The 26436-nt window shown below is 53.4% G+C and overlaps 1 protein-coding gene across 1 annotated transcript in view; it reads left to right on the forward strand.

Annotated features, from left to right (window-relative positions):
* The first annotated feature begins 1560 nt into the window (after positions 1–1560).
* Positions 1561–26436, forward strand: part of COL16A1 (collagen type XVI alpha 1 chain) — a 52387-nt gene continuing 27511 nt past the window's right edge. The window contains exons 1-41 of the mRNA XM_007954124.1: positions 1561–1633; positions 3938–4012; positions 4121–4238; positions 5202–5325; positions 5633–5899; positions 6732–6812; positions 6970–7095; positions 7854–7907; positions 8171–8197; positions 8678–8713; positions 9755–9781; positions 10889–10951; positions 11441–11482; positions 11585–11629; positions 11733–11768; positions 12178–12240; positions 12559–12603; positions 12688–12783; positions 12966–13004; positions 13579–13623; positions 13789–13824; positions 14347–14457; positions 15139–15174; positions 15252–15362; positions 15729–15773; positions 18112–18147; positions 18291–18335; positions 18641–18772; positions 19574–19609; positions 19830–19937; positions 20256–20378; positions 20488–20541; positions 20760–20801; positions 21086–21121; positions 21208–21261; positions 21432–21500; positions 23322–23375; positions 23467–23493; positions 24210–24269; positions 24457–24504; positions 24635–24688. Of these exons, the coding sequence (XP_007952315.1) occupies positions 1561–1633; positions 3938–4012; positions 4121–4238; positions 5202–5325; positions 5633–5899; positions 6732–6812; positions 6970–7095; positions 7854–7907; positions 8171–8197; positions 8678–8713; positions 9755–9781; positions 10889–10951; positions 11441–11482; positions 11585–11629; positions 11733–11768; positions 12178–12240; positions 12559–12603; positions 12688–12783; positions 12966–13004; positions 13579–13623; positions 13789–13824; positions 14347–14457; positions 15139–15174; positions 15252–15362; positions 15729–15773; positions 18112–18147; positions 18291–18335; positions 18641–18772; positions 19574–19609; positions 19830–19937; positions 20256–20378; positions 20488–20541; positions 20760–20801; positions 21086–21121; positions 21208–21261; positions 21432–21500; positions 23322–23375; positions 23467–23493; positions 24210–24269; positions 24457–24504; positions 24635–24688 (2799 nt within the window). The remainder of the gene's footprint in view (positions 1634–3937; positions 4013–4120; positions 4239–5201; positions 5326–5632; positions 5900–6731; positions 6813–6969; positions 7096–7853; positions 7908–8170; positions 8198–8677; positions 8714–9754; positions 9782–10888; positions 10952–11440; positions 11483–11584; positions 11630–11732; positions 11769–12177; positions 12241–12558; positions 12604–12687; positions 12784–12965; positions 13005–13578; positions 13624–13788; positions 13825–14346; positions 14458–15138; positions 15175–15251; positions 15363–15728; positions 15774–18111; positions 18148–18290; positions 18336–18640; positions 18773–19573; positions 19610–19829; positions 19938–20255; positions 20379–20487; positions 20542–20759; positions 20802–21085; positions 21122–21207; positions 21262–21431; positions 21501–23321; positions 23376–23466; positions 23494–24209; positions 24270–24456; positions 24505–24634; positions 24689–26436) is intronic.

Genomic DNA, 26436 nt, shown 5'->3' on the forward strand with positions numbered 1-26436 from the left:
AGTGGGCTGCCCCCCAGGGCTCTGGGCTACAGGGCTCCCTTTACCCTCGACTTGCTGTGTAAGCTGGGACAAGTGGCTTCCTCTCTCTGGGCCTCAGTCACCGCCTCTCTAGTGGGATGAGCTCTAAGCTCCATCTGGTTCTGACTTTCCCTGCCCACAAAGCTCTCTGTGCCATTGTGTTGGATGACCATCTGGGAGACTTCTCTTCTCCGATTCCTGTAGCCACCAATCCTAGTTGGGACCTGGGGAGTGGAGGCCAGAAATTGTGTGTCAGAAGGGGACAGAAGCACATCCATGTTCGCGCCTCCACATGCCTTCCACAGCTGGCAGCCCTTCCATTGGCTGGTAGGACTGGGAGGCCAGTATAGGGTTTGAGAGATGGGACGTGCACAGTGCTAGAATGGGGAGTGAGTAGTGTGGGGGGCCCAGTTCTTCCCCAGAAATGAGGGCACTGGAGTCCTGTTTACGAATATATTGGAATGCGGGGGTCCCATACCCTATCCAGGACTGAGGGAGGGGAAATAGGATTCCATCACAGCTGGAAGGAATGAGGTCAGACTTGCACAAGATCTTCCCAACAGGAAGGCCTACAGACGGGGTGGACATAGGCTGGCTGTGTGCATGTGTGTATGTGCACACTGATGTGCTCATCTATGTTTGTGTACATGCATCTCTATGTGTTGGAGCATGCCCACATGCACACATTAGCATGTATGTGTCTGTGTGTGTGTCTTGTGGACACGTGCATGGCTCTGTGTGTTCATGTTGAGTTGCCTGCCCCAGGAGAGGCTGGATGATGTATGGCTCTGTTGGGCACTTGCTGAGCCTGCATTGATTTATCTGAGCCCATCCATCAGAGTTTAATAAAACTAAAAGACGAGCATCTATCAGCAGGAGGGGTTGGCAATGAGGTCCTGAGCCCTGGTGACCTGCTCTCCTGCCCACTGTACCTATGGAGAAGCTTCCCTGGCCCCCACACAACCCTCTGAGGCCTGCCAGCAGAGTTGCTCAGTCAGTGGCCCCTGACCTTGTTGGTGCCTGGCAGGGCTGCCTGGGCTGAACTGGGTGCAGCTGGCCAGGTACCAGGCTGTGTATACCAGTAAAATGCACAGGTTGTTAAAATACTGAAATACTTCCAAATGTCTTGGTAAACAGTCTCAGCCTCAAGCCCGCCTTACTATTCCAACTGCTCTGACCTTCCTGGATCCTCTAAACCTCCTCACCATCTAGCAACTATCCCTGGCACAGCAGGGTGCTGCCTGGACCCTGTGTCAATGCTCCGGCCAGCAGTCTGTTCTGGCTGGTCTGTGTCTGTGCCATACCAGTGGTTAAATATTTTGAATATCACCCCTACCCAAATCCTAGCCCAAGGGCTGTTGTTGGGCCCCTGACAGGGACTGACGCCTGGCTAGACTTCCTGCCACCCAATCCCAGTGCCTGGACCCCATGCACTGGCTGCTTCTCGCCCATGTGTGGAGTTGTGCTGCGTGAGCCCAGGAATCCATCTCCCAGCCTCTGTTTTTCAGGTGCTGTGGCTGCAGCCAACCTTTCTGGATCAGGATGTGGGCATCTTGGGCTCCTAGCCTGTGGCTGCTCAGTCTCTGGGCCTCCTGCAGCTATGGGACACATACAGGTGAGATGACACAGGAAAGTCAGGGTGCTATAGGCCTGTGACTGGCTTTCCAGAGGTCCCGGGGTCCTGAGCACTTACATGACCCTGCCTTTGGGTCATGTGGCCATTTGTGGGAGAGTCTGGGGGTTGGGCTGGGCTCAGGGTGGCCTGGAGTGTTGGAAGATGCAGCTTGTATAAGGGTTGTTGTTGTTGTTGTTTGCCATTGAGTCGGCCCTGACTCATAGCGACCCCTCCTTGGGTTTCCGAGGCAGTATCACTACGGAAGTAGGAATGCCCAACCTTCCTTCCGAGGAGTGGCTGGTGGGTTTGAACCGCCAGCCTTCTGGTTAGCAGTCAAGTGCCTTAGCCACTATGCTACCAGAGCTCCCTGTATAAGGGTAAGCTAGAGTATGTCTGTGTTTCTGTCTGTGTGTGTCTCTGTGTCTCTGAGTGTCTCCTTGCATGCATCTCATTGTCTCTCTGTGCATCGGTATGTATCCCCGTGTCTCTGTGAGTGGGAGAACAGCCCTCACCCCCACCCCAATATGTATACCCAGCCTATGCACAGAGTGCTAGCAGAACCAGTGGAGTGGGAATGAGCTCTCCCTGCAGAAGGAAGTTGCATCTCAAATGAAGTCCAGGCCCCTTCAGTCCTTTTCATGGTGAAGAATCCATGGAAATCCAGACCACAGGCTCCTCCTCCTCCTCCATGGCTGGCCCTGAATCTCAGATAAAAGGCCCACCCCCGGGCCCAGCAGACTCAGGATGGGAAAGAGGGTGCAGCTTTCCTGGGCCCAGAGCCAGGGGAAGTTGACTAGGCACCTTGCCCAGCCCTGCTGGGTGCCCTCTGGGTGGCTCAGTAGTTCAGCCGTCTAGCCAAATAAGAACAGAACTCCTATAACCCAAATCCAGCCCAAGGAGGCAGGGAAGCCAGAGGGCAGATGAGAGGGAGTGTGCCCCCAGGGTGCATGTGATGGCCTGCAGGTGTGTGTGCTGCATGTACGTGTGCACGTATGTGTGTCTGCATGTGTGTGTGTGTGTATGCTTTCTTCTCCGCTCCCTCACTAGGTCCCCTGGGGGGCTGGGGCAGAGAATTTCAACATCTGTAAGGAATCTGGGCCCATGGCCAAGGGGTGAGTCACCCGTTGCTGCTGCTGATGCTAAAGACAGTGATGGTCTTTCTGGCCAGATCAGGGGGTGGGGGACTCCAGTGAGGTCACTGAGCCCAGGAACCCAGGGTTCCTTCTTCCTGCCAGGCTAGCCAAAGAGTCCAGTTACCAGCTTCCGGCAGCGATCTTCTTTGTCTTGTCCCAACTACCCGACATTGACGGGAAGGCCTTTGTGGTTCTAGCCTCTATCCCTCCTACTGTAAAACCACCCCCCCCACACACACTTCCGTTCATTCGCCCCAGGGAGGAGGCAGGTTCATGGCTGCCCACCTGTCCTTTCAGGGCCTTAGAGCCCTGTGTTAAACTATCACATTCTGTAGGAGTCCTTATCCCCTTAATGTGTGCTGTCAGGAGGCACCTCAGGGCCCTGGTGGTTCCTTTGAGCTTGTGGTTCCCTGAGATCCCCAGTCTCTTCTCTCTGGTTCACAAAATAGCTATCCAGGTGAAAAGTCTCTCTGGTGGTTCAGGCTTATGTCTGTCATGCTTATCTGCTTTGGATGTGGGAAGTTGAGCACCACCCACTACCGTGAACACATGTACCAACTTCATATGCATTCCTGGTGGCACAGGCATCTGTAACTTACACATGTGCAGACATGCACATGTGACTTATAATACAACTGCACATGAACCTGATGTTTTCTTGCTCTTGAAGTGCTCCTCTGCCCCCTCCCTGGGTGTGTGTTCATGAAAGGAGCACAAGTATATAATAGCTCTCCATGGTACCTGACTGGCAGTGTTTCGTTGTGTTGTACATAGGGTCGCTATGAGTTGGAGACGACTCAATGGCACCTAACAGCAACAGCAGGGCTTCCCAGAGCTCTATCATTCTCTTGGTTGCCTGGCCCCTGACTTGGATTCTTGGGGCATTGGGGTTCCCAGAGTGCTGGTCCCGCTCTGCTGTAGACTCACCTGGTGGCTTCAGGCCAGGCTTAGTCTATGGGTCTCAGTCTTTCTGTCACTATGATGGGGGTCCTTCTGGCTCCCCTAGTAGCCAGGGTCAGAAAACAAGTGGTGTGAATAGCCCCAAGGCAGGGCTTGGCTGAAGGTCCAGAATGGGGACTATAACCTTGCTCCTCTCAGGTTCCTTAAGAATCTGGCTATGCAGTACCTCAGCCTGAGCCCACCTGATGCCCCCCTGAAAATTCTCTTCCAGGTGAGCAGTGCCCACCTTCACAGCAAGAAGGACTCAAATTGGAACACAGCAGTGACTTATCATCCAACGTGACAGGTAAGTGCCTGCCTCATGCCGCTGTCTCTAATCCACCCTGTGTTTTGGAGTGGCCTGTGGCCCTCCTCACCTATCCAGCTGATCTCTCCATCTGGTGTCTCCCCGAAGGCTTCAACCTCATCCGCCGACTCAACCTCATGAAGACGTCCGCCATCAAGAAGATCCGCAACCCCAAGGGGCCTCTCATCCTAAGGCTGGGGGCAGCCCCATTGACCCAGCCCATAAGGTAAAGACCCAGCTTGACCACTGGGAATCAGTACCAGTATATACTTCCCAGCGACTTTGGATGTGGAGTCTAAGCCCAGGAGCCCTGCTGTGGGTCATTTCCTCCCTCCCCTTGTTGCATGTCAACCTGGCGCCGGTCCTGAGGCTTGGTGGGCAGAAGGGGATTGCTGGCAGATCCATCCTCTTTCCTTCCCCTTTCTCTTGCTAGCAGTGAATGGGGAGGTCTGCATCCTCTGAGACTTGTGACAACCCCAAGGTGGGGGTGGACACCTAGCAAGAGTCATGTGTATTGGAGTGTGTACATATGTGCATGTGTGTGTGTGTCTGGGTTTATGTTTATGCATGTGTGTGTGCCCATGTGTGTGTGAAGTCTGAAGTCCCACAAATGCCTGGGTGGTCTGGCCCTTGAGAAACTTTTCAGCTTCAGTGTCCAGAATATTCCCTTTCTTCCTTGCTGTTTCAGTCACGCTGAACCTTCCCCACTATTTGCAGCCTCTCTGCCCGCAGGAGAGCTTACCTGGCTATTTCCTCTTCCGGGAAAGCTCACCTTTCCCTCATTTACTCTTTAAGAGAGTGATGGAAAGACCAAATGACTCAGCTAAAACATCACTTCCTCCAGAGAACTTCCGCCAACACTGACCCATCACCCTCTCCAGAGCCCCTGGACCCCATACCACAATGGTCATGAAATAGTCATTCTGGGGAGTCTTATGATATGTCTCTGTCATCAGACTGAAGGCTTCATGTGGGTCGCACCTTTTCTGTCTTTTCACCACTGTGTCCCCAAAGGCTAAGCTCATGTCTGGCACACAGCACTCAACACGTGTGTGTGGAATAAAGGAATGTATGTGTGTATGTGTCAGCACATGTGCACCTGCATGTGTCTCACTAGACTGGAAGACCCAGGTGGGCACTAGTTGGGCCTCAGCTGAGCCTCAGTGCATCCTCCCTGCTTCACCCCTAGGCGAGTGTTCCCTCAGGGCCTCCCGGATGAGTTTGCCTTGGTGCTGACACTGTTGCTGAAGAAGCACACCCACCAGAGCACGTGGTACTTGTTTCAAGTAACTGATGGAGATGGGTACCCACAGGTGAGCCCACCGAGCGCCACCCAACCCTCATCCCCATTGCCTCTAGAGGCATCAGCCAGTACGAGCCCAGCCCAACCTCCGTCCCAGCTTGTGATTGCTGGGACCTCCCCACTCCAGCCCAGTGTCTGCCCTCGTGGCCACTCCCAGTAACTGTGCCATTCTTTCAGTGTCTACTGCTCTGTGACCCCAGCCTTTTTGGATCTCAGTTTCCTCTCCAGTGAAATGAGCTTGAGGACTCTTGCCTTTGCTGTGCTATGGCTTAGGAGTTCTGATTCTCTGTCTTATCCCCTTTCCCAATTCCATGTAGATTTCTCTGGAAGTCAACAGCCAAGAGCAGAGCCTGGAGCTCCGAGCCCGGGGCCAAGATGGAGACTTTGTGTCCTGTATCTTCCCAGTGCCCCAGCTCTTCGACCTGCACTGGCACAAGCTAGTGCTGAGTGTGGCTGAACGTGTGGCCTCTGTGCATGTAGACTGCACCTCGGCCTCCTCCCAGCCTCTGGGGCCCCGGCAACCCATGCGGCCTGTGGGCCATGTATTTCTGGGCCTGGATGCTGAGCAGGGCAAGCCCGTCTTGGTGAGTATTATGTTGTCCCCTGACCTTTGTTCCTACCTTCTGGGAGTCTGAGTGAGCTCCCCAGAACCCATTTCTGATCCAAATCCTCTGTGGCTCCCCTTGCCCTGCAGATGCAGCCTAAATGTATTATGCTGGCATCCAAGGCCCTTCCTGATCTAGTCTCTATAAATGTCTACAGCAACATCTTCCTTACACCTCTCCATGCAGCTCTGCTCTGGTCAATCCACCCTATTCATCCAGCTCACCTAGCACTTTCACAGCTCCATGCCTTTACCTATGTTATCACCTCCATACTGGCGAAGCCTCCTTACATCCCTTCATTGTCCACCTTGAAAAGAACCTCTTTCTCCTTCCTGTTGCCCTAAGTTAAAATGAACAGTTGTATGTTTTATTCCTCTTTCCTGCACTGCAGTTTCTTTCTGCCTTTGGTAATTGCTGCATTTTTGTTTTAACTGAACTGTCCCAAGCTATCTTAATAACTGCTGTCAAATCAGCCCCTGACTCATGGTGACCCCGTGTGTTACAGAGGAGAACTGAGCTCACTCCATAGGCTTTTCTTGGCTGTCATCTTTACAGAAGCAGTTTGCCAGGCCTTTCTTCCACTGGCTGCCGGGTGGGTTCAGACCACCAACCTTTGGGTTAGGAGCCAATCACAGACCATTTGCACCACCCAGGTTCCAGGACAGTTTTATTTTTTTATTGTCTCCCAGGCCAGACTGGAAATCTCCTAAAGTCAAACCCTAGGGCGATGTCATCTCTGTGCTTCACTGAGACCCTGGGCACAGAGCTATTTGATAAAATGGAAAGAAACTCTCTTGTGTGTTCCCTGCAGTTTGATCTTCAGCAGGCACACATCTACTGTGACCCAGAGCTCGTGCTGGAGGAGGGCTGCTGTGAGATCTCACCAGGAGGGGTGAGTGGTCTGACCCCAGCACGACTGGGGCGCACCGCCCAGGGCCATGGTGTGCTGGAGATGGGGGGCCAGGGAGAGATGGCTATGATCTTAGCATGAGTGAGTGAGGGGCTGTCTGCTCTCTGTACTGACCCACTTCCTCTCCCACACTGGATAGTGCTCTCCAGAGACTTCCAAGGCCCGCCGGGACACCCAGAGCAATGAGCTCATTGAAATCAATCCGCAGACGGAGGGCAAGGTCTACACCCGCTGCTTCTGCTTGGAGGAGCCTCAAAACAGCAAGGTGGGTGGGCGTGGCCAGCAGACATGGGCACAGGCAAGCATAAGTGAGTACCCTCCTCTGATCTGACTGAGCCCTGCCACCAGGGTCAGTTGGCATGTGCCGTGGATGGAAGGGCAAAGGGAGCCCCCCGCCTATTTGCATACCATCCCTATAGGATTCAGGGAGGCTGGGAGACAGCCTACTGGGTGACCCTGTGCCTGCCTACATAGTGGCATTGAGCGTTATGCCTGCCTAGCTCTGTCACCCCAGACCTATCTGGTAAGGGCAGGAACAGACCTGTACCCCAAAGCAGTTCCTCCATGACCTAAGGTCAGAGGCCAATCTGTACTGTTCCCCCCAGGGCCTGTTCACTCCCCTGGGCCCAGCGCTGACCAGTGCCAGGCTGGTTGTATGCCCAGCACCATGGCCAGCTGCCCTGCTGCCCATGCCCATGCTCTTTGGGGGTGGCAGGGAAATCCAATCTCCCTGCCCACCTGGGCATCATGCCCAGTCTGGCTTCAGGAACACAGGATCCCATTGATTCATGGTCTTGTTTTCTCCGACATCACGTGGGTTGGGGGAAGAGGAAGGCGGGTAAAGAAGAGGGACAGGGGCTTGTGAGGGAGGCCCCTGGAGCTTGAGCAGAACTTTAATGTCCTTGGAGGTACCTGGTGTCAGGCTGAGGGGGTATCTGGGGTGCCTAATCTCTGGGTGCCCCTTTTCATCATGGGCCCTAGAAATTTCCCCTTCAAGGGCTTCCCTCTGCTCTCTCTGCCTAGGTGGATGCCCAGCTGTCGGGAAGAATCAGCCAGAAGGCAGAAAGGAGAACAAAGGTAGAGCAGGGGAGGAGCCCTTGCTCTGCCCCTCTGCCCTCTATAAGCCCCTTGGATAGATACTGCCACTTCCCTGTACGCCTGGGGAGAGCTTGGGATACGTAGCTACCAGCTCTGAGAAAGAAGGATGAATGCGTGCAGGTTAAACACAGCACCCTGGCACTATCCAGGGCACTCACCCCCTAGTGGTTCTGGGTAGGGGTGTTAGAAGCAGTGCTTGACTCTGAATTTCCTGCCCATTCCCATGCCCTCCCTCTTCCCAGGCCCATCAGGAGACAGCAGCTGGTGAGGTAAGCCCCCATGTGGACTGGCAGAAAGGGCTTGGTTGAGGAGGTGCCAGCCTGAACATTTTCGACAAGACTCTGGGGGACTGGAACCTGAGCATGGGGGTGGCAGGATGGCTGCACAGCTCCCAGGCTTCTGTGGAAGCCTGATGCTGGGCCTGGTCCGCTTGCTGCCTCTTCTTGGAGGGGGCGTAGCCCTGGACACCGCTGCTGAGTTGGCAGCAAACGGCCGCAGGCATTCTGGGGAGAGCCTAGGCCTCCAGCACAAGAACCCTGGCTTCTGGGTCCCATCTGGTTTCTGTTTCCTCATCTGAAAAATGGCTCTGGGTCCAAGTTGATGGTAATTAGCGGCAGGGATTCCTGCCTTCCTGTTTGCCTTAGATTCAGAGCACATGGGATGTTCTGTGGGCTTGGGGGGCATGAAGACAGGGAGGGTTGTTCCTGGGGCCTCACAATTGCCCTTCCAGCATTACTCTTCCCTTTCAGTGCCCACCCTGTGTCCATGGCGCTCAGGAGAGCAATGTGAGTGAATGGAGGCTGTGCAGGGTGGCTGGGTGGGGCTTGGGCACTGGGCAGGCAAGGCTGGGAGTAGGTATAGTGCAGGTTGGGTGGCACCTTCCTAGTTGAGGACAAGGGGGTCTTTGTGCATTTTCACACCCCCTCCTGCGGGTCCCTCTTAGAGCTGGGCTTGACCCTCACCCCCAGCCCTGCCAAGTCAGGGCTGCAGGAGAGGAGGCCTCATGCTCTGTGATCTGGGTTATGTATCGGGACTCAGGGTGGAGTGGCGGTGGGTGGTGGCTGAGCAGGGTCAAGATCTAAGTTGCTGACCCCAGCTTCCTGCTCCCACAAGGATTAGGCCTGCTCTGCTTAGAAAGTCTTCATGCGTCATCTTGGGGGCCTAGAGAAGGGGAAGGGTTGGCTCTGGGTTCCACAATTCACACTGTCTCTAAAATCACATGTTTGCTCCAAGCCTGAGCATACTCCCCTCCTCTCCCCCATCCAGCTGGCTCTGGCCCAGCCTTCCTCTGGGGGTCCACAATGGCCAGCCCAGCTGGTACCCAACTGTACCTCTTCCGTAGGCAGAGTGAGTCACTGCTTTCCTACAGCCTGACATTCTGAGTTGGCACGCCGTGTGGGCCCACGCAGGCCACACCCCCAGCTTTCTTCAGCTCTGAGCCCCCTGACCATGGGGGATATCAGGAACCCTCTCTGCTGCCTGCCCCTCTTTCCATCCAGTCCCCCTCTAAATCTGGTAAGGCTGCTGATCCCCAGACGTACAGTGGTTACCACAGCAGCTGGATAGCCATGTTTTCTGAGTAACGGGGAGCAGAGCCAAAGCCAGGAAGGTTAAAGGAGGTATATAAGATTGCTCTGCAAGTTGACAGCCTTGAGAAATAAAGCCAGTGTTCTGGTTGGCCTAGGAGGCAGAGCAGGGGCTGGGTTGAGGCTGTTAGTCCTGCTACCATGCTGTGTGATGCTGGCTAAATTGCTTGCCTTCTCAGGGTCCTTGTTTTTTTTTCTCCCTCCCTGAGATATAAAATGCTCTCTCCTCTGTCCTCTCAGGTCACGCTTGGTCCCTCTGGTGCCAAGGTGAGTCTTAGGCAGAGAGGAGGACACTTGTGCCCTCTTTGATGTCCCAAGCCCTCCCTGGAGCAAGTGATCCTGTGACAGTGTGTTGACCTGAGCCTGTATGGCTGTGTGTGGGGTGGTTATGTGTGAGTGTGTTGGAGAGAGCAGAGGGTTGTGTGTGTAAAAGGATGTTAAGAACTGCCCTTTTCTGAGGCCCAACTGTGACCAGGCTCTGGGCCACACAGGTGTAGCTATTACCTTCCTGAATCTTCTTTACACACCCTGGGGGATGAGTACTATTGTTTTACTGCAGAGGAAACTGAGGCCCAGCTATGACAATGTGTGTGACTGAATGTGTCAGAGTGGTTGTGTGTGGGTATGGCCACATGCATCTCTGGGCCACTGTTTGCACGAGCACCTTGGCATGTGTGTGGCCCACAGGGCAGGAGAGGGTGAACCCGTGCTCCTGTGGGCCTGACGGGGTTGCCGGGCTTGTGAGTGAGGTGGCAGGCTGCACATGTGCAGAAGTAGGCCGAGCTTGTGAGTGTATCATGTAATTATGGGGCCACCTCACTGTGTGCCAGGCTCTGAGTTGAGTTGTGGTGTCACATCTTGTCCCCATCACGACCCCCACAAGCTAGGTGCTGGCGTGATCCTCATTTTCCTGATGAGAAAACGGAGGCTTAGAGAGGGGATGAGACTTGCCCAAAGTCACACACACTAGCAAGTAGTGGAGGCAGGACATGAACACAGGCAGGCTGACACTCAATCATGGGCTTCTGCTGCCTCACATGTATGTCCACACATACGTGTGCACATGGTCCTGCGTATGGTAGCATTTGAGCTATGTGCTTGGGGATAGGGATGGGGAAAGAGGTACCCTCTCCATGAGACTGTATATTTGTCAAATACAGCCATAGGAGGGCATGTGTAGGAAGGCATATGGAATCTATATGCTGTGTGTATAGTGGGTGCGGTGGGGGCTGGGGACTGCCCATGTGTGCACATATACATGCCTATGTGTTTTGGGGTGGGTAGAAGAGATGGGGCAAAAGTAGGGGCAGGGGGGTTCTCTGAGGGTCCCATTGCTCCCTTTGGTCCTAGCCCCCATTCTGGTCTCACCCACAGGGAGGGAAAGGTGAACGGGGCCTGCCTGGTCCCTCAGGCCCCAAGGGAGAGAAGGGAGCTCAGGTAAGTGCTGCAGCTGTGCCCGCTAGAGGACTTTTCCCTGTGGTGCCTGGGGGTGGGGGGAGTGGGATGATGAGCTACCACCCCTAGCTGGAAGCCTGCCTCCTGGCCCCAAAGCAAGATGAGGGCCTGGATCTCTCTAGGGGTTAGTGTGTAGAAGTCTCTATTTTTCAGGGACACCTGGGATGTGGGATTCTTGGGCCTATCCTCAAAGTCCCTCAAAGTCTTCAGATGGTTAATGTGTTTGGCTGCTAACCGAAACATTGGAGGTTGGAGTCCACACAGAGGCACCTTGGAGGAAAGGCCTGGCAATCTCCTTCTGAAAAATTAGCCAGGGTAAACCCTGTAGCGCACAGCTCTACTCTGACACAAGGAGTTACCATAAGTTGGACTTACTTGTCGGCAACTGGTGGTGATCCTTCTTAAAACACGTCTAGGATGACTCCCCCTAGAGGCCCACCTCTTCTCTGATCCCCTGTTCCCTCCTCCCAGGGCAATGACTGTGTTAGGATCTCCCCGGATGCCCCACTTCAGGTAAGACCTGGAGATGACGCCTGCTTCAGGGCCAGTATGGGGTCAGGCCCTGGGGTTGGGGCTGTGCCCTGGATGCCTCTCAATACCTGTCTCCCTGCTCAGTGTGCAGAAGGCCCGAAGGGAGAGAAGGGGGAGTCAGGAGGCTTGGTGAGTGTGGGACCAGGGATGGGGCCGGGGTGGCAGGGTCCTGAGGCCAAACCTCACCCTCCTTTCCTCACCTCTGCTTTTTGTGTCCTTCTCCTCATGTCAGGGACCTTCAGGACTCCCAGGCTCAACAGGCCAGAAGGTAGTAGGCCTGGATTTGGAGGGTTGGATATCGGGGAGTCCTGGGGGCCAAAGCCATAAGGAGGGGGTGCCTAAAATCTTCCTGGGAGACCTGGGTTCTGATTTTCTGAGACTAGAGAATGGGATCAGTGGGAACAAAGTTGACAGAATCCCCGTGCCTCCCTGTCCTCTTGCCTTGTCCAATATCCACCCAGACCCAGAGAGAATGCCATAGGTTCCCCAAATGAGTACCCTGGCTGGTTTGGAAGTTCTTCCTGTGGTCTGTCCTCTCATGGTGACTGAAGCCACTCATCCTCAAAGAAGCAGAGACCAGTGGTCTAGAAGGCAGCTGGCCTGCCCCCAGGTGGAGCTACCCTAGTCCGTCCAGCCTCTTCCCTTAATCCCAATCCTTTTGCCTCTTTCTTCCCCAGGGGCAGAAAGGCGAGAAGGGAGACGGAGGCATCAAGGGCTTGCCGGGGAAGCCAGGCCGAGATGTACGGTGCTGGGGACCCTTCCCTACTATAAGCCCCAACATGGGAGCTTGGAATCTTGATGCTAGCATATAGCCCAGGGAGGGGAGGGCTAGAGGAAAAAAAGAGTAGAAAAGACCCTGAACCTAGGCTTCCTGACTCCAGCCTAGAGGCCTCTGACCTCTGATACCCAGAGGTTGACATTAAGTGACCTTGGGGCACTGGGGATGGGGTCTGGCTTTGGGGAGGGCCATTGAGGGGGCATTCACCTGTCCCGGCAGTGACTGCTGCCCCAGGAAGGTGCTAAGCCTTGACTGTTCTTACACACCCCTTCTCCTACAGGGCCGGCCAGGAGAGATCTGTGTCATTGGGCCCAAAGGGCAGAAGGTGAGTTGGGGTGTCTGTGAGGTGGAGAGTGAATGGTGGCGCCAAGGCAGCAGCTCTCTTACTCCCACTTTATGTCTGTGCTAGGGAGACCCTGGCTTTGTTGGGCCTGAGGGGCTGGCAGGAGAGCCTGGACCTCCTGGGCTCCCTGGGCCCCCTGGGATAGGACTGCCTGGGACCCCAGTGAGTACACCTGTGCCCTACCTGTTATCCTTTCCTCAGAGACCCCTCTTCTTCCCTGGCCTGTGGGTGGGGGAGATAAGGCTCTGTCCTGGGGGTCCTGGTTGAGGGAAGGGGTCAGGGTAGGCTTCACTGCAGTGAGAGGCCCCTGGGAAGCCAATACCTGACCCTGTTTCTGTCTTCAGGGGGATCCAGGTGGCCCGCCAGGCCCTAAGGGAGACAAGGTAAACACAGGCAGAAGCCCTTGCACATGGGGCAGCTGGGCAGCAGGTGTGTCTTGGGGAAAGGGCCAGGCATTTGCTGATGGAGTTTGGGCTCTTCTTAGCCAGGTCCTTCATGGTAGCCTGTGCTCCTAACTGAGGACTTGCTGAGGTGGGAGCCTTGGCCTGGGGCTCCAGGCACGAGGATAGGCAAACCTAGGCTAGTAATGACCAGAATGATCTTAACTTGAGGGTCCAAACTCATTTTAAGGCCTTATGCCTTGAGCAGAAAGCCTTGGGAATGTCTGTCTGTTTGCTATGGTCACAACTTTGGAGGTCACAACTTAACCTGCTACACAAGGGTAGGAATACACAATACCTCATTTTCTCCCTTCCTTTGCAACTAGAAGGTTTTGTGTCAGACCTGGAAAAGAAGAGGCAACAGGCAGCATTTGTTGACCCAATGGATCCAGTGGAGATGGGAGATTTGGCAGAGATTGCCCTGCTGGGGAGGGGGTAGGATGCTGTGGAAGGGGTGAATGGGCTGAAGTCATGTTGGCCACCAGTATCTCCCTTTAACTTTTCCTTCTGACCACAGGGCAGCTCTGGAACTCCAGGAAAGGACGGTCCTGGTGGGAAACCTGTGAGTGACCCCAGACCAGTGGGGGAGGGGGGTCACTGCTCACCATGCCCAGGTCAGCTCTGTCAAGGCTTCTGGAGGGAGGAGGGGTTGGGGCCTCGGGCCCTCTCTTGACACATCAATGTTCCTCAGCCCTGGCACTAATGCTCATTGCTTCATCTTCAACAGGGGAAACCAGGGATACCAGGCCTGAAGGGAGAGAAGGTGAGTCCCAGGTCTGGTTGCCCCAGGTTGCGGTGGGAGTGGGAGCCCTTTCCTGAAGGTGACAGTAAGCATCAAGGGACCTGGGCCCAGGGGTGCTGGACCATCCTCAGGGCAGTTCCCTCCTCCACCCCCCTTTGTCCCTGGGGTAAATACCTGTGACTGCTAAATAAAGAGCATGGCTGGGAAATAGATAGCTGAGCTCAAACCCTGGGTTCTGCCACATACATTATTTATGAATGTGGGCAGGTCAGTTAGCCTCTTTCTTAGTCCAGGTTTCTCCATCTGTACAGTGGAGCATGATAAACCATTATGGCTTGTTGTGAAGATGTAGTTTTGTTATGTCTAGGAAACATAAGTTGAATGAATGAGTTGAACAGAAAATCCCTCCATTGGTCTTGCTGTTCACTTTGATGTTGAGGTTAGGGCACTGGTCCACCTGTGTCTAGAGCTGGGATGGGCATAGGGCCCCTTCCTTCCCCAAGGTCTCAGCCTTGGCCTGTCATGGCCTTGTCTTCCTCTTAGGGTGACCCCTGTGAAGTGTGCCCAACACTACCTGATGGGTTTCAGAACTTTGTGGGGCTCCCTGGAAAGCCAGGGCCCAAGGGGGAACCAGGTGATCCTGCACCAGCCAGGGTAAGTGCTATTGTGGCAATTGAGGGACCCTGACAAAAAAAAAAAAAAAAAATGGGGGCATGATCATAGAGAGGAAGAAGGAGCATGATCATAGAGAAGACAGAGAAGCTGGGTACTTCTCTTGACCATAGAGAGATTATGAGCAGAGTGTCCGAGTTCTTAAATGTGGGGAAGAAAAAGGGGCTGAACCATAGTGCTTAGGACTGGGCTAGAGGGCCATTCCAGGTCTCCATAGCAACCTACCAGACTTCTTGAGGAGGCTCTAGGATGCCTTTTGGGCAAGCTGGGTTGGAACCAGTCCTTATTGTGAGTGAACCTTTGCCCTCTACCTGGGAGTGGTTATTGGTTTGGGTTTGGGGTAAGAAGTGGGCAGGTCTGGGGCAGGGGTCCTGGCCTGGACTCCCCACCCCATACCCTCACGGACCTTCTCTTTCAGGAGGGCTTCAGAACTGTTGGGCAAAAAGGTGATCGGGTATGTATGGGGAATTTCTACTGGCGAAGCTCAGCCCTGGCCCCATTTCCCTATCTATATCATATGGGTTGATGAGCCCTATCTTTGGGGTTCCGGCCGGAAACCCCTGGGTGTTTGAAGGGTTTGTGGTGGGTGATGTTGCTATCCTTATATATGGCCAAGAAGCTTGGGGTACCCAGTCTCAGCTCACAAACCTTTCCTCCTTGCAGGGAGACCCTGGCATCCAAGGCATTAAAGGAGAGAAGGTGAGGGAACCCCAGCCCCTTGCTGGTCTCCTCCAGCTACTGGGGAACGTTCTGATCCCCATCTCTTCCATGCCTAGGGGGAGTCCTGCTTATCTTGCAGCTTAGGTGTGGAGGCACAGCATCTCAGGCCCTCTACAGGGGTCACAGGCGTTGTGAGTGCCCCTGGCTTTGGCTTGCCTGGCCTTCCGGTGAGTGACTGCTTCTTCCCAGCCCAACCATCCTTGTCATGCTGGTAGCTTCCCTAACTCTTTGGGCCCTAAATCTCAGGGAAGGGGCCAGAGGGGAAACCAGGAAGCAGATGTCTCAGGCCTGCGAGCAGGCCCCTCCCTCATCCCTGCTCTACGCTTGCTCGCTTGCTCGCTCGACTACTTGCCCTGGAACTCCCTGTTAGAACCTGAGGGTCCATTTGCATACTGGAAGTAACTGTCCTGCTACCCATGGGATTCATAACTCTGAGCTTACCTTTCTCTTTCTGAGTGGACAATGAAACCCATGGAATAGTGGAGGGATGGGAATTGGGGGACTGCCTTGACCCTGACTTGGTTGTTTTTCAGGGAAAAGTTGGGGCTCCAGGGCCATCAGGGCTAAAAGGAGAGAAGGTGAGATTTGGGTCAGATGTCAGGGGCACCAGGACTGCTTGACAGGGAGGGGAAGGGGAGGGTGGCTGGTGGCTGAGAAGTAGGGGCAACACAGACAAGAGATCAAACTGCAAATTCACAGTAAGATAAATACATAAAAAATCCCTCTAGTTCTGAGAACTGGAGTCAAAGAACTTATTCCTGAGAGCCCCCCCATTCTCCAAGACAATTCCTTAAGGTTGTATTTTTAAATTAAATGATAATCTAAAGCAGTTAAGCATATTCAATACCACCTTATAAGAAAATCATATAGAATATTTTTATACCATGTACAGGAGCCCTGGTGGCACAGTGGTTAAAGTGCTCAGCTGCTAATTGAAAGGTTAGCGGTTCGAACCTACTGCTGGGAGAAAGATGTGGCAGTCAGCTTCTGTAAAGATTTACAGCCTTGGAAACCCTATGAGGCAGTTCTACTCTGTCCTATAGGGTCGCTATGGTTCGGAATTGACTTGATGGCTTTATCATGTACAATGTGCTAGGCACTGGTCCAAGTGCTTGTGCATGTATTAAATTGTATTATCCTACCAAAATCTATGGGGTAGGAACACCATTATTCCCATTTTACAACTGAGGAAACAGATACCCAGAGAAGTCAAATAAGTTTGTCCAAAGTCATGCACTTATTTAGGCACAGAGCTGGGATTCGAGTCCAGGAAGTCTGGCTGCAGAATCTATAACAGTGGCTGGACCACTTCATTTCAGTGTCCTTGTTAACACTCATATTTATGATTGCATCAGAGAAAAGTGACAGCATTGAACTTATAATGCAGTGTTACTCAAATGAAGGGCTCAGTGGGTGTATAGTGCTCAAGGGGGAGAAACACTGAAATATATGTTCAGACTCAATTCTAACAGACAAGTCACACTTGTCAGGTTGCAAATGGAGCGTTTGCCCCCTTCTTCCCAAAGTCTTTTCTATCTCAGTAAATGGCATATCCCAGATCCTCAAATTCAATACCTGCTGTCACCCTACATTCCTCCCTTCCCCATATCATCCCTTCCTTCCAGACCCTCAGCAAGTGCTGACAGTTCTGCCCACAAACTGTCTCAATTCCCTCTGCTCCTCTCCGTCTCCACATCACACCACCTAGTTAGAGGCGGCTGCCTCCTGCTGGCCTGCCTGCCTCCCCTGAAGCTCTCGTGTTTTATTTCCCTATGTAACATCCTTCTGTGACTGACTTTATACCAAAGTCCTGCCATGCATCACAAGACCCTGGGTGACCTAGTCCCTGCCTAACTTTGCAAACTCATCTTATACTCTCCTCCCCACTGCTTACTTATTTTAGCTACCCTGGCCCTTGTTCCACTCTGGAGTATGTTAAGGCCTCTTTGTGTTTATGAATACTCTAAACCAGTTGGCCTCGAGTCAATACCGACTCCTAGTAACGCCACGTGTGTGTGTAGAACTGTGCTCCATACAGTTTTCAATGGCTGGTTTTTTGCAAGTGGATCCCCAGGTCTTTTTTTTTTTCCCCCAGGCCTCTGGGTAGACTCAAACCACCAGCTTTTTGGTTAGCAGCCAAGCATGTTGACTTTTTGTACCACCCAAACCAAAACCAAACCCACTGCCATGGAGTCAGTTCCGACTCATAGCAACCCCCATTGGGTTTCTGAGGTGGTAAATCTTTACAGAAGTAGATTGCCCAACCTTCTTTCCATGGAGTGGCTGGTGGGTTTGAACCACCAACCTTCTGGTTAGCAGTCAAATGCCTTAGGCACTATGCCACCAGAGCTCTTTTTTGTATCACTCAGGGACTCCTTTTTCTTCCCCACCCTCCCCCTATTCTTTCTTTGGCTGCTCTTATTCTCATCTTTCTGGTAATAAGTATGGTTAATGTTTCTCCGACCACCTTGTCTACAATGGCCTCCCCCACTTACTCCATCTCATCCCCCTTGTTTATATATCCTTCATAGCACTCACTACCATCTAAAATTATTATTCCTTTTAGAGATTTTATTGTCCTCCATAAGTAGATAAAATCCACAAGGGGTTTTTAATCTGTGCTGTTTACTGCTACATACCCAGCACCTATTCCAGTGCCTGGGGTGTGGTAGACATCCATAAACAGCTTTTAGATAAATGAATTAATGATCTTTGTGTGCCAGGTCAGGTATGGGGCTGGGGCTAGATGCTGTGAAGTCAGGCTGGGGACTGGAATAGCTGAGCTTGTGGAAATACATTTCTGTTTCCCTAGCCAGGAAAGGAGGGTGTGGTCTCGAGGTCCCAAAGGGCTTGGGGTTGCTCTGGCATCCATAGCCCATCCTGTCTTTGACCTTCTGTTCTCTGCTTTGCTCTCAGGGTAATTTCGGGGATGCAGGGCCAGTTGGCAGTCCGGTGAGTGTGGTTTGGATGGCACTAGCTCAGGGGAGAAGGACAAGGAGGGAGGTGATGTCCATCTCTGGGGAGATGGTGGACCTGGGCTGCGTGTCGGCATTACCTGGAAGACGTTGGACATCAACAGGCTTCTTCTTGTGTAGGGGCTACCAGGGCCAGTGGGACCAGCAGGCACCAAAGGGGAGAAGGTAAGTCTGGGGACATTCTCCATGCTGCAGCCAGGGTATGCTTTCTCCACTCATGCTCATCTTGCTGCACTGCAAACCTTCTGCCTGTAGGGTAATGTCTGACTGCTTGCATGGTGTTCAAAACCCCCAAGGACTTGGCCCCCACCTCCATTCCTCACCTGTTCTCCCTAGTCTCTCCTGAGGTACCTCATGCCCATCACAGGTGCCGTTAGGACCAGGCTATACTCCCCAACCTCAGATTCCGAGCCTGGTGCTAGTGCACGGGGGTCTGCAGAACCCCTAAACCCAATGTCATTGCTTGGCAGGGAGAGCCTTGTGAGCCATGTCCAGTCGTGCTCAAGCCTCAGGATGGGGATGGACATGTGGTGGCCCTGCCTGGCCCACCTGGAGAGAAGGGGGAACCTGGGCCTTCAGGCCTTAGCCTGCCAGGAAAACCAGTGAGTACCTGGGCTTTCTGGGGCCAGGGAGCAGGAAGGACTCAAGAGAAGTGAGAGATCCTGCCTGGGTCTCTTGGCTGTAGGCCGGGTTCCCTGGGAAGCAGGGTGGGGTGGTAGGTGGGAGTATGTGGAGGGGTTGGTGCCTCTGTCTCTAGCGGGGAGCTGGCCTGACAGGCCTCTGCCCTTGTCCTGGGACACAGCATGCTGGATTGGGCACAGAGAGCATCAGCCTGGGAGTAGCTAGACCTGGGGTCAGATGGCAGCTCTGCCTTTTACTAACTTGAAACTTTACCCTGAGCAGTTTGTTTCTCTTCGTGGCCCCTCCATTTCTGACACATAGTGCTTTTATAAAACTTAGCAAAAATGTGTGTGAAGCACTTGGCAGCACACAGTAGGCATTCAGTAGATGGTAGTGCCCACTATGGTTATGATTGTTGCTGCCTTAATAGCAACAGCAGACACTAATACAATACATACTATGTGCCAAGAGAGCACTGCTTCACATATGTTAGCTCATCTGATCCTCACAAGACTCCTGTGGGTTAGAATTTATACTGTTTTTATCATTCTCATTTGACAGATGTGGAAACTGAGGCATAGTGAGGTTAAATAACTTGCCCAGGGTCATCCAAGCAAGGAGTCTGGATCGAGTCTACTCTTAACCTGTGCAGTACTGCTCCCCTAGACTGTGAGCAGGGGCTTTGTTTTGTTCACTTTCGTATCCCCTGGGGCTAGCACAGTGCTGGCACTTAGGGGCGTCCTGTATGAAACAGTGTATTTACAGAAATGCTTTCTCCTCAGGGCAAGGCTGGAGAGCGAGGAATGAAGGGGCAGAAGGTGAGAGAGCCTGGGTGGGCCCCTGGGTGGCCTGTCTCAACCACTTCCTGTCAGTCCCTCCCACTGCCTTTTCTGATGGCCTGGGTCCATTCATGCCCCACTCTCTTCCCAACCCCAGCCTTCAGTCCCAGAGAACCACTGTGAGTGCCTGCAGGTCCCAAGAAGGCAACCTGCCCCAAGCTGGGCCACCTCTGCCCTCGTTGACCCCTATTCCTTACAGGGTGATGCTGGGAATCCTGGAGACCCTGGGATACCGGGCACTGTAGGTCAGCCAGGACTGTCTGGAGAACCAGGGATCCGAGGCCCCAAAGGGCCAAAAGGAGAAAAGGTCAGTGAGGCAAGAGGTATCTTGCTGCAGGAACCAAAAAATGTAAGGTGGAGTGCTCACAGGAGGAAGGATTGTGGGTCAGGGGAGGGCTCAGGAGATGAGCCTCAGAGGATGCCAGACTCACTGGGTTAAACTCTTCTCTTAGGCAGGGAGGAGAAAAGCGGGGAGTGTAGGAGCCTACTTCAACTTCCCGGGGTGAGATGGGGTAGCGGAGGGTCAGAGCTCTAGGAGGTCTCAAGGACTTCCTTTCTGATGCCTACTCCTGGCCCGGCTGCCAGCTCTGCTCACATGCCCTGGGCCGTGCCCATCTCTGACCAGGGTGATAGCTGCACTGCCTGCCCCAGTCTTCAGGGGGTGATAACTGACATGGCTGGACAGCCTGGGAAGCCAGGTCCCAAAGGAGAGCAAGGCCCTGAAGGTGTGGGCAGGCCTGGTAAACCGGTGAGTTTGGCTGCCTGTCCCTGGCTCTTCCCTACTTGGAATTTTCTTCTCTTCCTCCTGCCCTCCCTTTCCCCTGTGGGAACTCTATGGGCTGCCTTGTGCTTTTTAGGGCCAGCCTGGTCTACCAGGAGTTCAAGGGCCCCCAGGGCTGAAGGGGACACAGGTAGGTGTGAATGTGGCTGGGCTGCAGGTGTGTGTGGGTTAGGGTAGGGTGGAGAGTTGGGGCAGTGTGGGCCTGGGGTGAGAAATGGAGATGAACCACAGGGTCAGGAGAGGGTGGCAGTAGAGGAGGGTAAGAACCAGGCGTTGGGGCTGGGCTGCAGAGGAGGCAAACTGTGGGAGGGGAACCTGGAGCCAGGGTTTGTTCTTCTGTCTCTTCAGGGAGAGCCAGGGCTTCCAGGAATGGAGGTCCAGGGGCCCCAGGTAAGTCTCCAGCTGTGCCTTTGCCTGCCCACCCCTACTTCCTGCCCCCACATCCATTAGCCATCTGCTCCAAAGACCACAGAGCTCTGACTGCCCAGATGGGCACAACTTGGGGGAGGGGTTGAGCAGCATTCCTGGTCTGCCATTGCTTCTGTTCCATTCCCTGCCTCTCTGGCCCTTAGAATCTTCTTAGGGAACTCTCCTGAGTTTGGGTTGGCAGATGTCCCATCCCAGACAAGGTCAGCCAGGCCGCTGTGCCCTAGTCTGCCCTTTCTGTCTTGCAGGGGGAGCCTGGAGCCCAGGGTTTGCCTGGCATTCAGGTATGCCTGCCTTGGGCCTGGAGGTGGGTTGGGAACAAGAGGGGGACTCTAGAGTAGGGGATAACTAACTGTACCTCCATCTACAGGGGCTTCCAGGACCTCGGGGACCGCCTGGCCCCGCTGGGGAGAAGGGTGCCAAGGTGAGCCTCAGCCTTCTTGGGCATTGGGCTTGTATGCCTCAGAGGATCCTGGTGGGTGCAGGGGACATGGGGGCTGAGTGGTGCCTGCAAGAGGGCTGCCCAAGACGTGGTCTGATGTGTCCCACACACTGGATTGTAGCTAACTTCAAATTTGTGTCCCTCATTCACAGGGACCTCCAGGGGAGAAAGGAGCCACTGGACCTGCAGGACCCCCTGGTGCCAGTGTCTCTGGACCTCCGGTAAGTGTCCTCTCTAGGCTCTCTACTCTTGCAGGGTCAGGCTCTCCCTAAAGACAATGCTGGGAAGAGGGCACAGGGAGGAGAACGGCCTTAGCCCTGCACAGCCTCAGAGGAGGGAAGACCATGCTGTATAGGGGGAACCCAAGAGTAATAGCAACAAGATCACCACAGTGTTCTGAGCAGTGACTGTGCTAAGCTCTAAATACACAGTCATTCACTTCATCTTCACAACAGCCCTGTGGGAGAGTGTTATTATTCTCCCCATTTCATAGATGAGGAAACTGACGCCCAGACAGTGAGGAGGCAGAGCCAGGACTTGAACTCAAGTCGGTCTAACTCATAGCCTGTAAAATAACCACCCTACCCCTTCCAACTTTGGCATCATTAGGGATCATCTAGACCAGTGCTGCCCATCGGAACCATCTATGGTGATGGAAATATTCTATTCTGTGCCATCCAACATGTTAACCACGAGACATGTGTGAGCCCTTAAAAGGGGGCTGGTGCAACCGAGGAACTAAGTTTTTAATTTCAGTAATTTTCCTTCCTTTAAGTTTAAACAGCCACATGTGGCTAATGGCTACCATATTGGATAGCACGGATCTAAGTCAGCAGCTTCCCCCTCATTACCCTCAAAGGCCTGCTCATTATTACTGTCCCCACCCAGTGATTCTCATGGATTGTGTCTGTTGAACAAATTGCATGGATTAAGTAATAATAAATGCATTTCCTCATTTCTATTTATCAAAGACTCACACAAGAGTCAGCTTCTGCACCACATGAACCCACTAGAGTTTTACAAGATGATATAATTCCAGCTGAAATCAAAGAAATTCTACCTTTCAGCCAGCCTGTGCCTGCTGGGTCACGGGCAAATGTATAATTTTGGTGACGTTGAACATCGCCTAGTGAACTGTATTCTTTTCTATTGTTAGGGATCTCTAGAGAAATTCTGGTTTCTTTGGTAATCACCCATGGCTTTCTTACAATGGTGTACCAAGGCCCAGAGTGGGTAGGGACTTGCCCAAGCACACACACAGCCAGTCTGTGTTACCAGGAGAGATGGCTAGTCAGGATCCCTGCGGGCCCCAGGAACACGAGAGGAAGGGCAGAGATGTGGTCCTGGTGGAGGGTCTCAAGGGAAGGCAGCTGTCAGAATGCCCTCTGTGCCACCAAGCTGGCTCTCTGGACCTGAGTTCATTCCATGACTTTGTCCAAACTGCTCTTCTCCAGGAATGCTCTCCAAACCTAATCCGACCTGGGAAGTCATCCATCCCAGTCTCACATTCACTAGTTGTGTGGACCTTAGCTAAGTGACACCTTAGAGTCTGATTCCTTATCAATAAAACAGGAACTGCAACTCCCACCTCCCAATTAAGTCAACTGGGATAACTTTTGTGACAGAAGGAATGTGTGTTGAGTACTTGCTAGAGGTAGAGAGGAGACAGCAGGGACATGGGGGATGGACAGACCTAGGGACAGGTTGTTCTTGGGCCTATTATGGAATTTCTTCAGGCCTCAGTTTCCTCCCCTATAAAACAGAACACTAGCACTCCACAGGGCTGGGAGTGGGGATTCCATTCATGCTCTCTGATAGGTGCTTGGCTCACTGCATCCAGAAGGACCAAGGAAATGTCACTCTGTCTTCCATCCTCCTGCCTCTTGTGCCTTAGTCTCCTCCTCTAGAATGTAGGCCTGGGGTGTGGGCTCCAGAGGGTCCTGGCATGCCCGCTGTCTGTCCTACCACCCTTCTCTGCAGGCAGGCCAGATGGCTGGCTGCTGTCCATCCTCATCCACTGATCCTGGGCTCTCTCCCTTCAGGGCCGTGATGGGCAGCAAGGAGAAAATGGGCTTCCAGGAGACAGAGGGATGCCAGTGAGTACAGCATCTCGGGGCAGCCGGAAGCCACAGCTGTCCCTGTCTCAGCACCCCTCTCCACTCACCTCCCTGTATTTCCTCCCTGCAGGGTGAAAAGGGATCCCGGGGAGAGAAGGTGAGTCCCAAAGGCCTGGGACCAAAACTCTGGGGGACTTAGCAGCCCTGACATCTCCACCACCCAGGGGAAGCTAGGCCAAGGGGCATGCGCACAGGTAGCTGCCCTGAACTGGAGGACGAGTTGAGGAGTCATTCTGGCCTCCTTATCACCCACTAGCACCTTGGTTCCAGAGAGCAGGGGCCCTAAATACACCCCTCTTTGTGTGGTTGCTGGCCCAGGGCTTACCTAGGATCACAGGAGACTCAGAGTGCTCAAAGGCCTCCGTGAGGGTAGCTGCCTAAATGGGGGTGAACCAGACAGCAGGGACAGGAACTGAGTTTGGAAGGACTAGTGCTGTGAGGGCAGAGAGAGAAGGGTATGGAAGCCAGGCTGGGCCAAGGAAAGTGAGGCTACAGCTAAGTCAAGTTGTGACTGTCCTGGAGGTGAGAATACCTGTGCAGCAACAGATGAAGATATAACAGAGCACGACCGTAATAGCAGGAGCTGATCTCAGCTGAGTGCTTACCGTGTGGCAGGGGCTCTAGATACATCAATCCATTTCAGCCTTGTGACAGCGTATGCGTTTAGTATTATCCTCCCCATCTTTAAGATGAGGAGGCTAAGGTTCAGGGAGGTTGAACAGGTTGCCCAGGAATAGATACTTCAGAGCCCACTCTCTTCCAGACGTGGCCATTCATTCTTGTCCACTTCTAACAGAGGCTCTTGTCTTTCAGGGTGAACCAGGGGAGTGCTCCTGCCCCTTTCGGGGAGACCCCATCTTCTCCGGCATGCCGGTAAGTGGTGCTGAGAGCTCTACCCCCAGCCTGGGGGAGAGGCCTGGCTTCTCGCCTCGTGCCCACCATGCCAAGGACTCTGCAGGGCTTTGCGCCCCAGCCAGCCGCCTCCCCACGCAGCCCTGCGCTTGGTGTGGACGTTGCCTATAACCTGTCCCCTTCTTTTGCGACCCCCACTCCCACCCAGGGTGCTCCGGGACTTTGGATGGGCAGCTCCTGGCAGCCGGGCCCGCAGGTGTGTGTCGCTTGTCTCCTCTGTCTCTCCTCTCCGTCCGCCAGCGCCCCACGGCTTGCCCATCCTGCTCCACTGCCCAGCAACAGGGCAGAGCTCTCTTCTGGGTCTGATTCTTCCTTTTCTCCCTTAGGGTCCCCCGGGTGTTCCTGGACCACCAGGCCCCCCTGGAATGCCTGGGCTGCAGGTAAAGGAGGGAAGAGGATAAGGAGGTTGGGAGTCAGGCAGGTTCCTGGGGTTGGGCAGCTCAGCCCAGCTGGGCTCAGGGATGCTGCTTGAAAGGCACAACCACATCCCTGTGCCACGCCTTGGGCTCCTGCTTCCCGGGTGGCCTGGAGAGCCTACTGACCCCTTAGAACAGGCTGTGTTAGTCCCAGCCCCTTTCGAGGAAGCGCTGTTGCATGCTAGAAGAGGCACCCCACTGAGAGGGTCAAGCTCAGGCCTTGGCCAGCTGTCAGGAACCTAGAATCTGGGTCAGATAAAAATCCCTCACCCTGGAGGGATGGAGCCCTACGGTTCTGGAGCAGTGTTCAGCTTGCAGTTGTGCAACAGATATTTTTGTTCATCTCCTGTTTTCCAGGCACCACTTTAGGTGCTGGGGATATAGCAGTGGCCCAAACAAGATAGAAATTCCTGCCCTCTTGGAGTATGCATTCTAGCAGGAAAGACAGGTGATAAACAAGATCGATAAATAAAACGCATAGTATGTTAGGAATTGGCATGTGCTAAGGAGAAGGTTAAGCGGAGAATGAGGATAAAAATGGGAAGCAGGCAAGAAAGATGAGGTTTGAGAGCAAGAAAGTGGCATTTGAATCAAGACTTGGAGGAAATGAGGAGTGAGTATGTGGAGGGAGAGCATTTCTGACAGAGAAAACAGCAGGTGCAAAGGCCAGGAGATGGGAATGTGCTGAGTAGGCTCCGGGACAGCAAGGAGGCCAGAGCCCATGAGGGGCGAGGAGGCAGTGTGGAGTCTAGATGAGGATGGCCTTCTGATTAGAGCCGGATTCTAGAGCTAGGTGACTTGAATTTGAATCCCAGCTCTGCCAGCTTACTTAACATCTCTATGACCCAGTTCCTTTATCCATTGAAATGGAGATAATTCCAGTACCTACTTCATGGGGTTTTTGTGAGTATTAAATAAGTTAATATATACAAAGTACAAGAACTCTGCCTGGCATCTAGTAAGTACTTAGAAGGCATTAGCCATCATTTCTACTACAGGCAGTCCCTGGCTTATGAACATCTGACTGACGGACCACCTGTACTTGCCCTTTAATGTTCTGTCAATTCAAATTTGCCCTCACTTTGAAACCATTGAACCAACCCCTACTTGCAACAAATTCTTATCACAATCACCTTCACTTGCTGCATGTGCAGCTTTTAAATCACTGGAAAGGCTTTGAGCCTTGTCTTGCACTAAAGGCTAAGTAAGAACTGTATGCACCTGTTCCAACTTACCTACAAATTTGACTTAAAGACCCAGGAATGGAGCAAATTCATGACCCAGGGGCTACCTGTACCACTGTTACTATTATTGTTTTACATCTCTTCTTTCATTCACTTGAGCCTTACATCAACCTTAGTAGGAAGAGCATGTTATCCCTGGGTCACAGCCCGGCAAACAGAGGGTCCGAAAGATGAAGTGTCTTGTCCCAGGTCATCTGGCTGGGAAGTAGCGGTGCTGGACGGGGCCGTCCCCACGCAGAGCACTGCCTGCTCTCCTCCACTGCCTTTCAGGACACTTCCCCAACAGTTTGCATGCCAGGCCACATTTTCCCGAGGTCCTGGGAAACTCAGACAGTGGTTTCTGGGTGTTGGGCTCCCAGCCCCTGGAAGAGTGATTCTCATCTGAAAAAAGGGGAAAGAAAGCAGAGCTGGATCACATGGAAGCTTTTTACAGATAACTCGCCTCTGCCTCAAAGATTTCATACATTC

This window comes from Orycteropus afer, unplaced genomic scaffold (assembly GCF_000298275.1).
Source record: "Orycteropus afer afer isolate SDZICR_OR568_19922 unplaced genomic scaffold, OryAfe1.0 scaffold00433, whole genome shotgun sequence".
Taxonomy (NCBI): Eukaryota; Metazoa; Chordata; class Mammalia; order Tubulidentata; family Orycteropodidae; genus Orycteropus; species Orycteropus afer.